Genomic DNA, 12,792 nt, shown 5'->3' with positions numbered 1-12,792 from the left:
ATACAGGGGGGGTGGTAGAGTCCCGGTTTGAGATATGAACCGGGACTAAAGGGTGCGATGCCCTTTTGTCCCGGTTCGTGTCTCAAACCGGGACTAAAGGGCCCATTTGAACCGGGACTAATGCCTTTAGCCGCTCGAACCGGGACTAATGCTAACATTAGTCCCGGTTCGTAATGCAACCGGGACTAATGTGAATATTTCCCTGTGACCAAAACCCTGTTTTCTACTAGTGATAATGAAAAAACTTGCACACAACTTTGCACTAAAATTGCACCTTTTCTAGTATGCAAGCAATAATTATATAATAGCGTAATTTTCCTGCATATCGCATAGTATTAACGCGTATACATTTGTACCCACCCAACATCCCAAAAAACAACTTATAAAAGAAAACAAAAAAGGCATAAAAACAGAAAAGGAAAACAAAGGGACAGAGGGAGGGCTGGGCTGGGCTATAGATTAAATGGCTTCAACCCAGTAGCAAAATTGACTGACCCAAATATGTGGTCAGTCAAAAACCAGCCCAAAACAACTCAAAGGACAAACCAGGAAAAAAAAGAGCACGGATCTCCAAGCAGAAATCTACGGCCAAAATATTTGACTGACCCAAAATCAATTTTCAGGCGACTTACCTTTAGCTAAAGTGTTCAAATAAATGAGGAAGACCGGATGTATGCGGGCAGCGTTGGATGAAGGTCTCCCGAATCCGAGTCCGTGGATGGATGCAGGAGAAATTTTGCGGGTCGCTATGCCCTTGCACGATGTTTTAGCACATCATTGCTTCGTCTTGCATGAAGCTTTACTGCATTCACCGCTGCCATCCGTATCATGAGAATGTACGTTTGTCTCAAAAAATAAAATAAGAATGTACGTACGAAATCCCTCGCATAAAGCCAGTAATTTGCATGAGCAGCAGCGCACTCGCAGAGCTGCCAGAGCCGGCGATTCTTTTCTGGCCAGCAGTGCATACATACATGAAGTAAAGAGCAAAAGCGTAAATTTGGTCTCATGTGTGCGCGCGCAAAGGCGAGAGGGCTCTCTTCGCTTCTTTTGAAGCCTGGAAAGGCTCGCAATTTGCATCCATGCATATGCATGGTTTGGTTTGGTTTGGTTTGGTTCGGTGTCCCCTTCGCAATGAGCATCGTGGTGGCCCGCATGTGTGCGCTTTGCGACGGCATATAGCAAACCTAAAGCCATTATGCATGTTCTTTGCTTCTCCTGCCACCATTGCATGTTGCTGATTTGTGGCGCATCATGATGATCTTGTCTTTAGAGTTGCCCCTGAATGAAGATACTTAAGCAATCATGCTGTTTTGTGTGTTCTCCAAGCACCACGCATCAATCAATCAGGAATGCAGGCATCTCTCTGTATATGTGAAGCTCCTATTTATTCATCTGCGTGTTTTCTCCCATATTCCTTTTTCTTTTTTGAGGTGACAGAGATTTGTGCATCTTTCTTTAAACAGAAGATATATAGATGCTCCCCATCCCAATGGAACATTGCAGAATCTAGAGTGAATTCCACATTCCACCCTGTTTGTACATTTGTGGCGCGCGGTGCTTACACATTTCAAGTTTTTTTTTTAAAGGGGATTTTACCCCAAAGTTGTTACATCGTGTCAAGTAAAAACTTGGCAGGCCGACGTGGCTGCTGACTTGGATGCCAACTCGGATATATGCAAACCAGCTAGGCCTGTCCTCCCTACTCGCACGACCCGATCAGACATGGGGCAAACACTGTCATAATAGCTAGCGACATCGTGGAAGGAATTTCGCTAAACCTCCATTGGTTTCAGCAATTCCCACATATTACAGCAACTTCCTTTTGCTGAAAAAACAGCAACAACAGAGGGAGGAAAGTGGGCTATTTATCGTCAGATCAGAGATGGTTGGACAAGAATCTAACCAGGAGTCAGGAGATTCATTCATTGCAGCAACTATGATTGGACGCCTCGCTTAGATTATACTACAACTAATCAGTGTTTCTTCTTCTTCTTCTTCTTCTTTTTCTTCTTCTTCAATCCTTGTGCTTCTCTTTACCTTTAGAATCGCTCGAGATAAAGCCCGCCCAGGCCAAGCTGCTGTTGCAGTGCTCCTCCAGCCCTCCTCCTTTCCTTGCCAAGCTCGCCGGGCGCGACCTTTTGCCGGAGCCGGAGGGGACACCGGACACGAGCAAATCATGCGCATCACTGCGCGGCGTCGGCGGCAAAAGCAGCGCTCGCTCGCCCGCCCGCGCCTTGTGGGACACCGGATCATCATTCGGAATCATCTTTTCCCTATTTGCTTCTCCCGTCGTTCTGCAAAGGACCTGCTCTTCTTTGCATGCATGCAGCCAAGCTAGGCTCACTCACTCGCTCACCCTATCTGAACCTCGACGCCCGAACCTGAATTCTGAAAGCATCGATGCGTTTTATCTGAATCTGCTGGGGAAAGCGCAGACACGCTCATGGAGCCGGTCAAGCTCGACATTTGACCCGGATCCATGATGTCCAATGAATGGAAACACAGAGCCTGATCTGTTCTTCTAGGCCAGCAGACGAAGAAGAACACAAGGGGGGCCCCCATGAAAACAAGAGATGGTTTGGGAATGAAGCAACTCGATCTGTGTGATGTGTAGCCAATGAGTGTGCTGAGCTCCACTTTGCTTACCATGGGCCCTGAAAGACACTCATAATAATTTCAGAATTTCATACACGGATAGATGCTGAGCTGCTGCATTTCTTAGCATATGTTCTGCATGGATCATCCAGAGAAGCAACGTTGGATTTGGATCTTGGAATGTCGCATAAACAAAGATTGTTCGTGATTCTGGCAAAGATTTCCTTGAGTTTGTTTAAGCCTGATAGGTGCATCTGCGGAGCACAAAGTGTGCCTTTGTAGCCCCCTAGCCTACAGCTTTAAGCAAGCTCCACATGATTTGCACCTCGGTCATGAGCTGCTCCTGAGTTGTAGTGTCTCGGCTCTCAACTGCTTGCTACTTTTGTTTCAACTTGACTGAACTGACCGCTGCTGAGATTAATTAGCACACATTATGCATGACACTGGCTTGAGTAATTAATGTAACCACTTTGAGCTGGAGTAATAAGTAACCACTTCAATCTGTCTCTGCCTGGTAGTAGCTTTTTGCATCACCGCTGGATCTGTTTTTATATATGCAATGGTGTCTTTTCAGTATAATACTTTGTTAAGGGTTACAAAATCACGGTCACAACTACGGAAAATTACTTTTAAAGATGAATACAACACAATGTTGGGTAACACCATCCTCACATCATTTGATTCGTTCTTGGCCAAAGCCTGAATTTAGGAGGTCAAAATTTGCCTGAAATAAAGAAACAGATGGAGGGATTTGTAGAATTTTTTCAGATAACGAGCAACATATAAATTCATCAAGCTGAATCAACCGTCAATGTCTTTTCCAGATACTTGAAGTCAGACAGAGCAACCGTCAATGGCAGGCCTCGAGGAGTATAGTGTTGGGCAGACATATTTAAACTTTTGAATCAACCGTCAATGTCTTTTCCAGATACTTGAAGTCAGATGCATAAATTTATCTCATAAAATACTTCAATATCATATGTTATTCTTGAGTGAATTATATATAAGTGCATTCTAATATACGTTAGTGGTCAAAATTACGCTTTGGAGACTATGATTCAAAAAATGACGATCTTCTGGGGCCTGAGGTTATTTAATTTTCTGTAAAAAAGAGCACCTTTTGATCTTTGAACTGGATAGTTATTCACGTCTCAAATGATTTTCTACTCCCTGTAACTAATACAATAGTCGGTGTGCAAAGCACCAACACAAAGGGAAACCATTAACAAGAAGATAAAGGAGGCCACCATGTCTCAGGTCAAGTGGAAAAGGCAATGGAATTTTCTGGTATGAAAAAAGGCGAGGGGATTGGATTTTGGGGGCAATGGATCAACCACCATGATGCCGTGTCTGCAAAGGGGACGGCAAAACATGATCATCCCATCTCACATGCCTCCTCCCCTCGACTAAAAGTGATGCCATCATATCTTAAAATCGATTATACTCCCCTCTTGCATGCATCAATTAATCTTGTTATCTGATGCTTGAAGATACAACAGCTAGGCAACACGGAACAAGGAGCTGTCAGTTTAACTGACAACTGTGCAGTGGTTAAAGTGTTGGTCTTTCAGTTAAGCATCGGTGCATGATTGTGGCGATCAGAGCGCGCGCTTAATCATGCAGGCGTTGGGCCATTTTAACATGTGATTTGACCGCCCACAAGCAAGATAAAGTTACAATCAATTAAACTGTTTATTTTTACAAAATAGATGTCCTGTAAAAAACATTACAATAAACTCATTAAAAAAATGTGCAATGTTCTGTGACTGTTTCCTGCCAAGGAGATGTGAAATCTTAGAACTGTAATTTATCTTCTGCAGGTAGTTCACTACGAAATTAGAACGCAAAGGCGACGCTGATTAGTACCTGTCCGTACTAACTGTACCTGGCTACAGTACGTAAGTGGCACTGAAACGGGAACTATATATATACACGCATCCAACGGCCCAAAAGCACCCATCTTTCCGACCTACTCGCCCCGCTTGTCTCTTGTATAAATCATAAGAGCTCCGTCTCCTCTGACACCAAGAAGCACAAAGCCCTCACACGACGATCGAGCCGAGCATAGTGGTGCTATAGTTTTATAGTGGTGTGCTCTGGTGCGTGTGATCGGTCGGTGGAATGGACGAGTCATGGAGGTGCACGATGGGCGCGGTGCTGCCGCGGCAGCGCTCGTCGGACGGCCAGAAGAGCCTCGCCCCCGACGACTTCCGGGACGTGTTCGGCGGCCCGCCGCGCACCGTGCTCCTCAGCAGCTTCTGCGGCGACGCAGCCGCCGCTGACTACCACGCCGCGGCGGCCGCCCACGGCGGCCAGTATTCTCACTACTCCTATGGTGACGCCTTGTGCCGCCGCGACGGCCGTGGTAGGCCGGCGTCGGCGGCCGTGCCCACCGAGGAGGGCTTCTTCGACGACATCTTCGGCGCCCGCGCCCGCCAGGTGCGGTCGAGGTCCAGGTCCAAGTCGACCAAGTCTTCGTCGGTGATCAGCTCCGACGAGTTCGGCTCCGGCCGCTCCGCCTTCCGGTCAGCGGCCACCGGCGGCGGCCGCGGCGACGCCGCCCTCTCCTCCTTCGCGTCCAAGCTCAGGTGAACCAGACGATTCGTGCGCATGCATGAAGCATTTGGTTTTGGTCACGTGACACGTTGCATCGTTCGATTATCCATTCTGACGCTCTCGGTTTTGCAGGCCCATTGCGATCCCGTCGCGCCGGTACGACTCGTCGCCGCCGTCGAGCGCGTCGACGAGGGCGGAGTACCAGAGCAGCTTCACGTGCTCGACGGCCGCCTACCCGGCGTGCCGCTACTACTACGGCAACGGCGGCGACTGGACCAACCACAGCGGCAGCAGCGCGGCGTCGTCGGCGGTCAGCAACAACGGCGCCGCCGCCGAGAGCTCCTCGTCGCGGCACCACCGCGGCGGGAGCAGCGGCTTCTGCTGCTTCACGTCGAACCCGGAGACCAGCAGCCGCGAGCCGAGCTTCCGGCGCACGCAGCGGCGCGGCAGGGCACGGTCACCGGCGCCAGACTACGCTGCGGCCGACACCAGCACCGAGTGCTCCGGCGCCGCCGACGACTACGGGTACTACTACTCGCCGTCCTCGGCCGCGTCGTCGTCGCTCTTCGGCAACCCGCCGCGGCCGCGCCCGCACCGGCTGGAGGAGGCGGTGATGCAGGAGGCGATGATGATGGAGGTGAGGGAGCGGGCGCCGCTGCTCATGGACGACGACGGCGACATCGACAGCGTCGGCGCCGCAGCCGTGGACGAGGCGATCGCGTGGGCCAAGGAGAGGTTCTGGAGCCAGGCCTAGCATTCATTAGCAGTGGCACAAGCATGACGGGATTTGAAGGCCCACATTAGGTCTCAACTCTCAAGTCCTCCACTCAAAAGAAGAGAAAGAAGATCGATTTGAAGTTGCAACCACACTGACATTCTAGATTATGTGCCCATTGATGATATGTCCAGATCAACATTTGTTTCCACTGTAATGTTTAATCATGGAGGATTGAACACATTTGCATATCAAACCAAATATACAAAACTCCTAGAATGCCGCAAGATTGAGACGATGTATTTCAGTTCAGGAAAATTAAGGGTAAAGATAGCAAAAATTACAGGGTCCACATAGGGAAGAACACGACTTTCTCAACACAAGAAGCAGGGTTCCTTTTGCTCGTATATCATGTTACATACTTCGATTTATAAGGTTACAGTCTTATGATCAGGTCATCGTTGCAATCGCCAATCGTGATATTAATACACAGATTCTGCTGCCACCAGTATCTAAAACCACTACAGCTGCGACTAGGATGATTCCCAGGAATGGTAACCCTGAAGTTTCATCATGGATGTTATACAAAACTCGGGCAATGGAAAGAATGCAATGACCAAGGCGTCCAAAATTTTCCAAGTGGAACACTACACCCGTGGCGAAAGTCCGCCTTATCTTCTCCACCTTGTGTATAATCTTACTATTTTGTCCTCGTGATGACTCTCTGTGTGATATCAATAAGAGCGCGCCTTGAAATCAGAACATCTTCATCGTCGCTGTCCGGGAGAGCTTCGATGGCTTTGACCGCAAGGTTAACGTGTTCTTGCGCAAGCTCTTTTGTTCTTTCGATTCCCCGGCTCTTCTGGAGGTAGTCCAAGGCCTATAGTTTGCAAGTATGGATTGTTATGTCAGGTCACAATACAGGTCAAGACAGCGCCCATTCTTTTATTTATATAAAATAACTACTCACGATCTCAACATTTGCAGGATTGTCAAAACCCTGGTCAACGACATCTTGTAGTTGTGGGAATTCTTCCATCGCATATAGCATTGGAGCAGTAATGATTCCCTGCATCATGAATGCCATTACGTAATGCAAAAAAACAAGCGCTACCTGCATGACGACCGAGAGAAACAGCAGAATGTGGTCCTTGTTTGAGGACCGTCTAACTGGATATGCTGGTAATTTCACAAAGTAGGTGATCATAAACAGAAGCAAGTATTTTAATTTTGACACAAGAGCTCTCTAAAAAAAAGGGCAGCCCAGTACACGTAGCTCCCGCTTGCGCAGGGTCCGGGGAAGAGTCAAACCACTTTGGGTCTTTTGTACGCAGCCTTTCCCTGCATTTCTGCAAGAGGCTGTTTCAAGGACTACACGTGACCTCATGGTCAGAAGGCAACAGCTTTACCGCTGCGCCAAAGGCTCCCCTTGAACACAAGAGCTCTTTGTTAACTAAATTTTGCATCTAATTTGCACTGGCCTGACCACATACACAATTAGTTTTGCAAGCAGTAGGGTTCAGAATATCCTTCTTATCTACGTTGTCAATAGTAGATTCTACACTTCTACTCCCTCCGTTCGGAATTACTTGTCGCAGAAATGGATGTATCCAGACGTATTTTAGTTCTAGATACATCCATTTCCGAGACAAGTAATTCCGAACGGAGGGAGTAATATGTTAACTTAATTGCGATAGGTCAATGAAGGATGAAAGAGAACGCCATTATGCAAGTTTTTCATGTGAGAGTATTCTATCTGTCTGGCATGAGGGTGACAAGTTCAAGACAGTGGCTAACATAATTACAGCAACACGAGCTTTCGTGTCAGACAAGCAGTCTATGCCGATCAGCCGATGTAGCACTATTGTTAGCCAGCAAAGTTTTGTGTAGATCTGTCCTACTGAGAAACAATCTAAGTAGCTGGCCCTGGGAGGCAAACAGCTATTCCAGATGATGAATACTGTAAATAAAATATAACAAAAAAAAAGAGAGGATGGCTGTTATTACATGACGAATATCAGATAATGAACCCTTCCCGAGTGATGCAGAGGTTCCTGTGAAATCAAGAACATCGTCGATCAACTGGAAGGCTAGACCCTGCAATGATATCGAATTAATCAAGTCGGTGCTTTACAGGATTAAATCAGAAGGGGAAATAATTCCAGAAAAGAGAGATGTTTTACGAACCAGGTTTCGACCATATTCGTATGCAAGCACTGAAACCTCAGCGGTGTGCCCTGCAAGAATAGCAACAGCCTTGCAACTGTTTGATATCAATGATGCTGTTTTGTAGTACGTCTTCTGCAAGTAGTACTCCATACTGCGCATTTTTTCAGAATCGTATCAGAACCAACAAACAATGGCATAAAAAATGGAGAAACCAGAGTAAACAAAAACCAAATATGTCCAAGCATTTTATTCTGCATCTCTTGGTTTTAGGCATTAGATGTGATGAACATTTAGTCATGATAGAGAAGCACTATTTAACCTTCGCCGTTGCTCTCTGCTTGTTGACATTTGCATAGTTTCACCGGTAACTAGATGTCCAACTGCAGTTGCCATAAGAGATACCACCTGCATAAGTTAGGTTGATCAATTGAAAGTTTGGTACCATATAAGACTTGCAAGAAAGAGAGCAGGTAAGAACTCCAACCATACAGGATAATCTTGAATGCTAAACCATTAGGATGGATAAGCTTGGAATGGAGAAAACAAGAAAAATGATTCCCTAAGAAATGACACTGACAGCCTAGTATTAACTAGCTAAATACTCCAGCGTTGAAGCAGATATAACAATAAGACCACCCAGCCTACCCTACTTTGGTAGCAAACAGGACCACCATCTCAGGCATTTGCAACAAATCTAACAGCTTACATCAGGAGGGGGAAAGGAGGTGAACACACAACCACCACAGATTGATGTCTTTATAGGAGTAAAGAAATCAAGGACATAATGATTATGCCAAGCGGAAACTAAAAATAATACAAGAACAGACTTGTGTGATACTGATGCCCATCAAACATATATAGTGACCAGCATAAATCAAAACCACTTTAATTTCCGCATCATTAAAACAATCTAGAGGATATGTACAGCAATCTATCTTAGGATAAATAAATAATGACCTCTGTATTCCCAAGTGCTGCAAGTGCCACACATGCTCTGGACAGGAGAAAGTCACCAGCCAAAACAGAAAGCTGCACACAAAAGAGTTCCATGAATACCGATGCCAAGATGATTCTGACTGCAGTACCTCCACGAAAAATTCTTAAAAAATGATGTCCAGGTAAACTTTCCTGCTGTGGTGCAGCACTTTTTACTGGAAGATCAAGCTTTTCACTGTGTGCTAACTACTAAAGTGCTCCCTCCGTCCGGAAATACTTGTCGAAGAAATGGATGTATCTAGAACTAAAATACGCCTAGATACATCCATTTCTCCGACAAGTATTTCCGGACAGAGGAAGTAATTTGTAGTTCTTAATGTGAGGACCCAGTTGATTCACCTAGTATACTGAATGTTCAATGGTGTTGCATACATTACCTTGTTGCCCATAATGCAATTCAATGAAGTGACACCTCGCCTAGTGTCAGCATCATCCAGAACATCATCATGCAGAAGACTTGCGACCTGTAATAGATGTCAGCTTGAGAAATAAAAAATAAAATATACTGGGTCTGATGGTCAGGCGCCATACTAACATGGATCATTTCAGTTATCTCGGCAATGTTTTGCTGCCGTGTGCGCAGCTTACTTGCCAATATACTGAAAACTCCAACATCTGTCGATTCTGGTATTGGGAATTTCAGAGCTGATGCCATAAGCAATAAAACCTGCCAATGTAAATAAATGCATTCAGTGCACACAAGGTAGATAGGATAGAAAGAAATCATAGAGTAAAGTGATAATGTAATATTGACTAAAAAAGGGAGATTAAGATGTTACCGTAGGTCGGAATCTTTTTCCCTCAGCTCCTACTTTAAAAAAATATTCAGCAGCTGATTCTAGTTTAGGGACCTGAAAGTACTCACTTAGGCAAATTGGGTATGTTTGACAATGTGGTAATCACTAGATAAAAGAAACATCCAAACACCATGCCAGCAGCAGCCTAGTACCACAGAGAGTTGACATGAGTAGGATGCACTACTAACCTCAGCAACCACCATGGACCGTAGTCTGTTTCCAAGAATCGATAGTTCATCAGCAACCAATTCAAATGGATCCTGTTGTTCCTGGGAGCAAGAAGAATTTTTCTCATCAGGGAACAGCAATACACTACACTTTCCATGATTAGCATTCACATGCATTAAGAAAAAAAGAGGATTTCAGCTGTTATTCATTGTTACAACTGATCATCATTATCCTTCATTACGGACAGCATAATCACATAGCCGAGGGGACCTTCAGCCAGTTTTTCTTCAGCTTCTATGTTGATGACAACATATAGAGAATAACTGGCCAGGGGCCAGGAATATCAAACATACATTTCTCTGATAAAGCGGATAACGTCACTTGATTTAAGTTTCAAATCAATGTACAGTATAAATGTATAATGCACGGTTGTCTTGCTAGGCTATAATCTGATTCCATTCCAGGCTCAACATATTCCGCTGCATAACAAGTCGATTTATCAATTAGCAACTGAAGGCCCATTTCATCTGATGCATTGATATCCTACTTTTTGATTTTGGCACAGAGAAATTAGAACTTGGGTGCATTTAATCTTCATGAAAACTAATGCATAGAATAACTCGCCGGCAGAGTTATCAAAGAAGAAGCCATTCATAGGGCAGAGTATCAGCAAAAATGACGCAAACAAATGGGAGCCGTCAGGGTGGCAATGCTTCACAATCCTATGGCAGCAGGTAATGTGTGGAACTATGGGTTGGTTGTACAACAGCCTAGTTTTGATATTTATGTTTAGACATCTCCCATATCTCAATTCATAATCATGTATTCTGCTGGCATGTACTGTAGCAGGACACTGATGTGTTTTTCCAGCAGTGAATAGTGATGCACAGTTTCTTTATTAAGCTGGGCTCTAGATGTTTGACTGACGAAAGAGGTACGATGACAAGATCATTAAGATAACAAACGAGCAGCACAAAGGCAAATCATCAAACAAATAAAGGGTTCACCTACTTCAGCCCTCGAAACTCCGTCTTGGCGAGTCTGGCATTGGGTGGCATCATGCAGCCATCGCGAGTTCACGAAAGCAGCTCCTCTGCAACCCACCACCTACTAATCCACACCAAAAGTAGAGAACCTATCAGCATAACAGAAGGCTAACCCAATCCACAGTTCAATAACACGTGGACACCTAATCGGCCAATCCCATTAGGAAGTTCCAACAACTTGAGCGGTTACTATTCCTGCTCGCCTTAACTCTCTTTACCTTCTGCAATGTAACCACTAGTATGCAACTGAGTGACTTACTAAAATCAGTAAAAGTAACTCAAAATCAACAGCAAGGACAAATTAGTGTGCACGCCTGCACTTTGCAGCTGCGAGCACGACTCCACGGGATTTAACCGCGACGCTACTCTAGTCGGCGGCATATACACAAACACTTGGCGGGCTGGCAGCTCCGCCGCGGCTACCTGGAAGGGCCAGGGCCAGGGTCGGAGAACCGCGAACCAGGGACCAAACAGGGCGTGCGAGGACCGCCCAGGACTAGGACGGGAGGCTAATGCGCGGAGGAGGGGGACCTTGTTCCGAATCTGGGGCGGCGCGGGAGGGAGCCTCCCCAGGAGGGCGCCCGACGAGGAGAAGAGCCTCTGCGCCTGGGCGGCGCCTGGGCCTCCGCCCGTGCCGCCGCCGACGAGCGTGGCGACGCGCCGCGCCAGAGCCCACCGCCAGGACATGTCTCTCTCTCCCTCCCGAGATCGGGGAGAGGGGGCGGGCGGCGGGGTTGAGCTTGGAGAAAAAGTCAGACGGGGAAGGGGGGAAGGGCGGCGGCTAGGCTTTGCTTGCTCGTGTTGTTTGTTTGGGGTGGGGTGGGGGCACCGCGTCGGGGTTGCGTACGTGGACCGTGGGCGCGCTCGGCGTGCCACGTGAGGCTGTGGAATGCGGGGGCAGGAAACTGCCACGGGCGACTCTTCTCCCTTGCGTGCATCTGCGTATTTTCGGCTGCCAAGTGCTAGGCGTCGGTCGACCGACGACGCCAGTCCCGACCGGTTTCCTTCCTGACCGTATGATTAGCCTCACGCCAGCCGTCGGATCTCATCCTCATTTCCTCCGCAGCCCTTCCCCTTCTCCTTATCGATTTCAAGTGAAGCTTCCTTTCGCGTAGGCATAAATCAGTCGATTCGAGGCGCCTCGTGTTCCCCTGCGCAGCCCCTCCCGCTGCTTTTCAGAGTTGGAACTGATTGGACATAGTAGTAGCTACCAAAACTCCACGGCAGAGTTTATCGTCCATTAACTACCAAGCAACGGGGTTGCTAGTAGTATTGATTTCACACATCACGGTTCATTTGTCAGCATTCCGGTTACAACCAACACGGAGACCGATGAAATAAATGATGATGTCGAGAAGTATCACTATATGAAGAAGTCATAGGAGGTGGGCAATCCCATGACAATCCTGACATAAAGGGGGTAATACCCCAGGGTAGAACAGAACAAGTGTTGGATTGGCATTTTGATCCGCGAAATGCAACTGCTTTGACCCAATCCCCGGAATGGATTAGCTACTGGAGTTTGTTTCTCCTAGTCATTCTGGAGTAGAATGGCTCGACTGACCATATGCATAATAGGCATCGATGAACACACATGCACAATTACTCCTGACTATCAATTTATAGACGATGGTCGGAATATAGTTGAAGAGGGACAACTCAAAGGAACACATGATTTTCTGAGTTGTGGATGCATAGATTAGCATATCGAACAAGTTCAACATATTTCTTCTGGATAACCCATGCA

The 12,792-nt window shown here is 46.6% G+C and overlaps 2 protein-coding genes across 3 annotated transcripts; one reads left to right on the top strand and one right to left on the bottom strand.

Moving 5' to 3' along the window:
* Window positions 1–4,578: 4,578 nt before the first annotated feature.
* On the top strand, window positions 4,579–6,281 carry LOC109742432 (uncharacterized). The gene is made up of 2 exons (XM_020301516.4): window positions 4,579–5,186; window positions 5,287–6,281. The coding sequence occupies exons 1-2, from the start codon at window positions 4,720–4,722 to the stop codon at window positions 5,906–5,908; spliced, it is 1,089 nt and encodes a 362-aa protein (XP_020157105.1). The 5' UTR covers window positions 4,579–4,719; the 3' UTR covers window positions 5,909–6,281.
* LOC109742431 (solanesyl-diphosphate synthase 1, mitochondrial) lies at window positions 6,240–11,886 on the bottom strand. 2 transcript variants are annotated; one of them, XM_020301514.3, is made up of 12 exons: window positions 11,577–11,886; window positions 11,011–11,106; window positions 10,020–10,100; window positions 9,814–9,885; window positions 9,570–9,701; window positions 9,412–9,498; window positions 8,996–9,067; window positions 8,358–8,443; window positions 8,057–8,189; window positions 7,877–7,966; window positions 6,840–6,938; window positions 6,240–6,749 (listed from the first exon to the last, which is right to left on the bottom strand). In XM_020301514.3, the coding sequence occupies exons 1-12, from the start codon at window positions 11,730–11,732 to the stop codon at window positions 6,570–6,572; spliced, it is 1,284 nt and encodes a 427-aa protein (XP_020157103.1). In that variant the 5' UTR covers window positions 11,733–11,886; the 3' UTR covers window positions 6,240–6,569. The 2 variants fall into 2 exon arrangements, with proteins under 2 accessions (XP_020157103.1, XP_020157104.1); XM_020301515.4 differs by having other exon boundaries at window positions 11,011–11,109; window positions 11,577–11,830.
* Between the last annotated feature and the right edge of the window lie 906 nt (window positions 11,887–12,792).

This window comes from Aegilops tauschii, chromosome 7, assembly GCF_002575655.3.
Source record: "Aegilops tauschii subsp. strangulata cultivar AL8/78 chromosome 7, Aet v6.0, whole genome shotgun sequence".
Classification (NCBI taxonomy): Eukaryota; Viridiplantae; Streptophyta; class Magnoliopsida; order Poales; family Poaceae; genus Aegilops; species Aegilops tauschii.
Note: the sequence above shows the minus strand (reverse complement) of the source record. Positions and strands in the feature narration are given on the sequence as shown.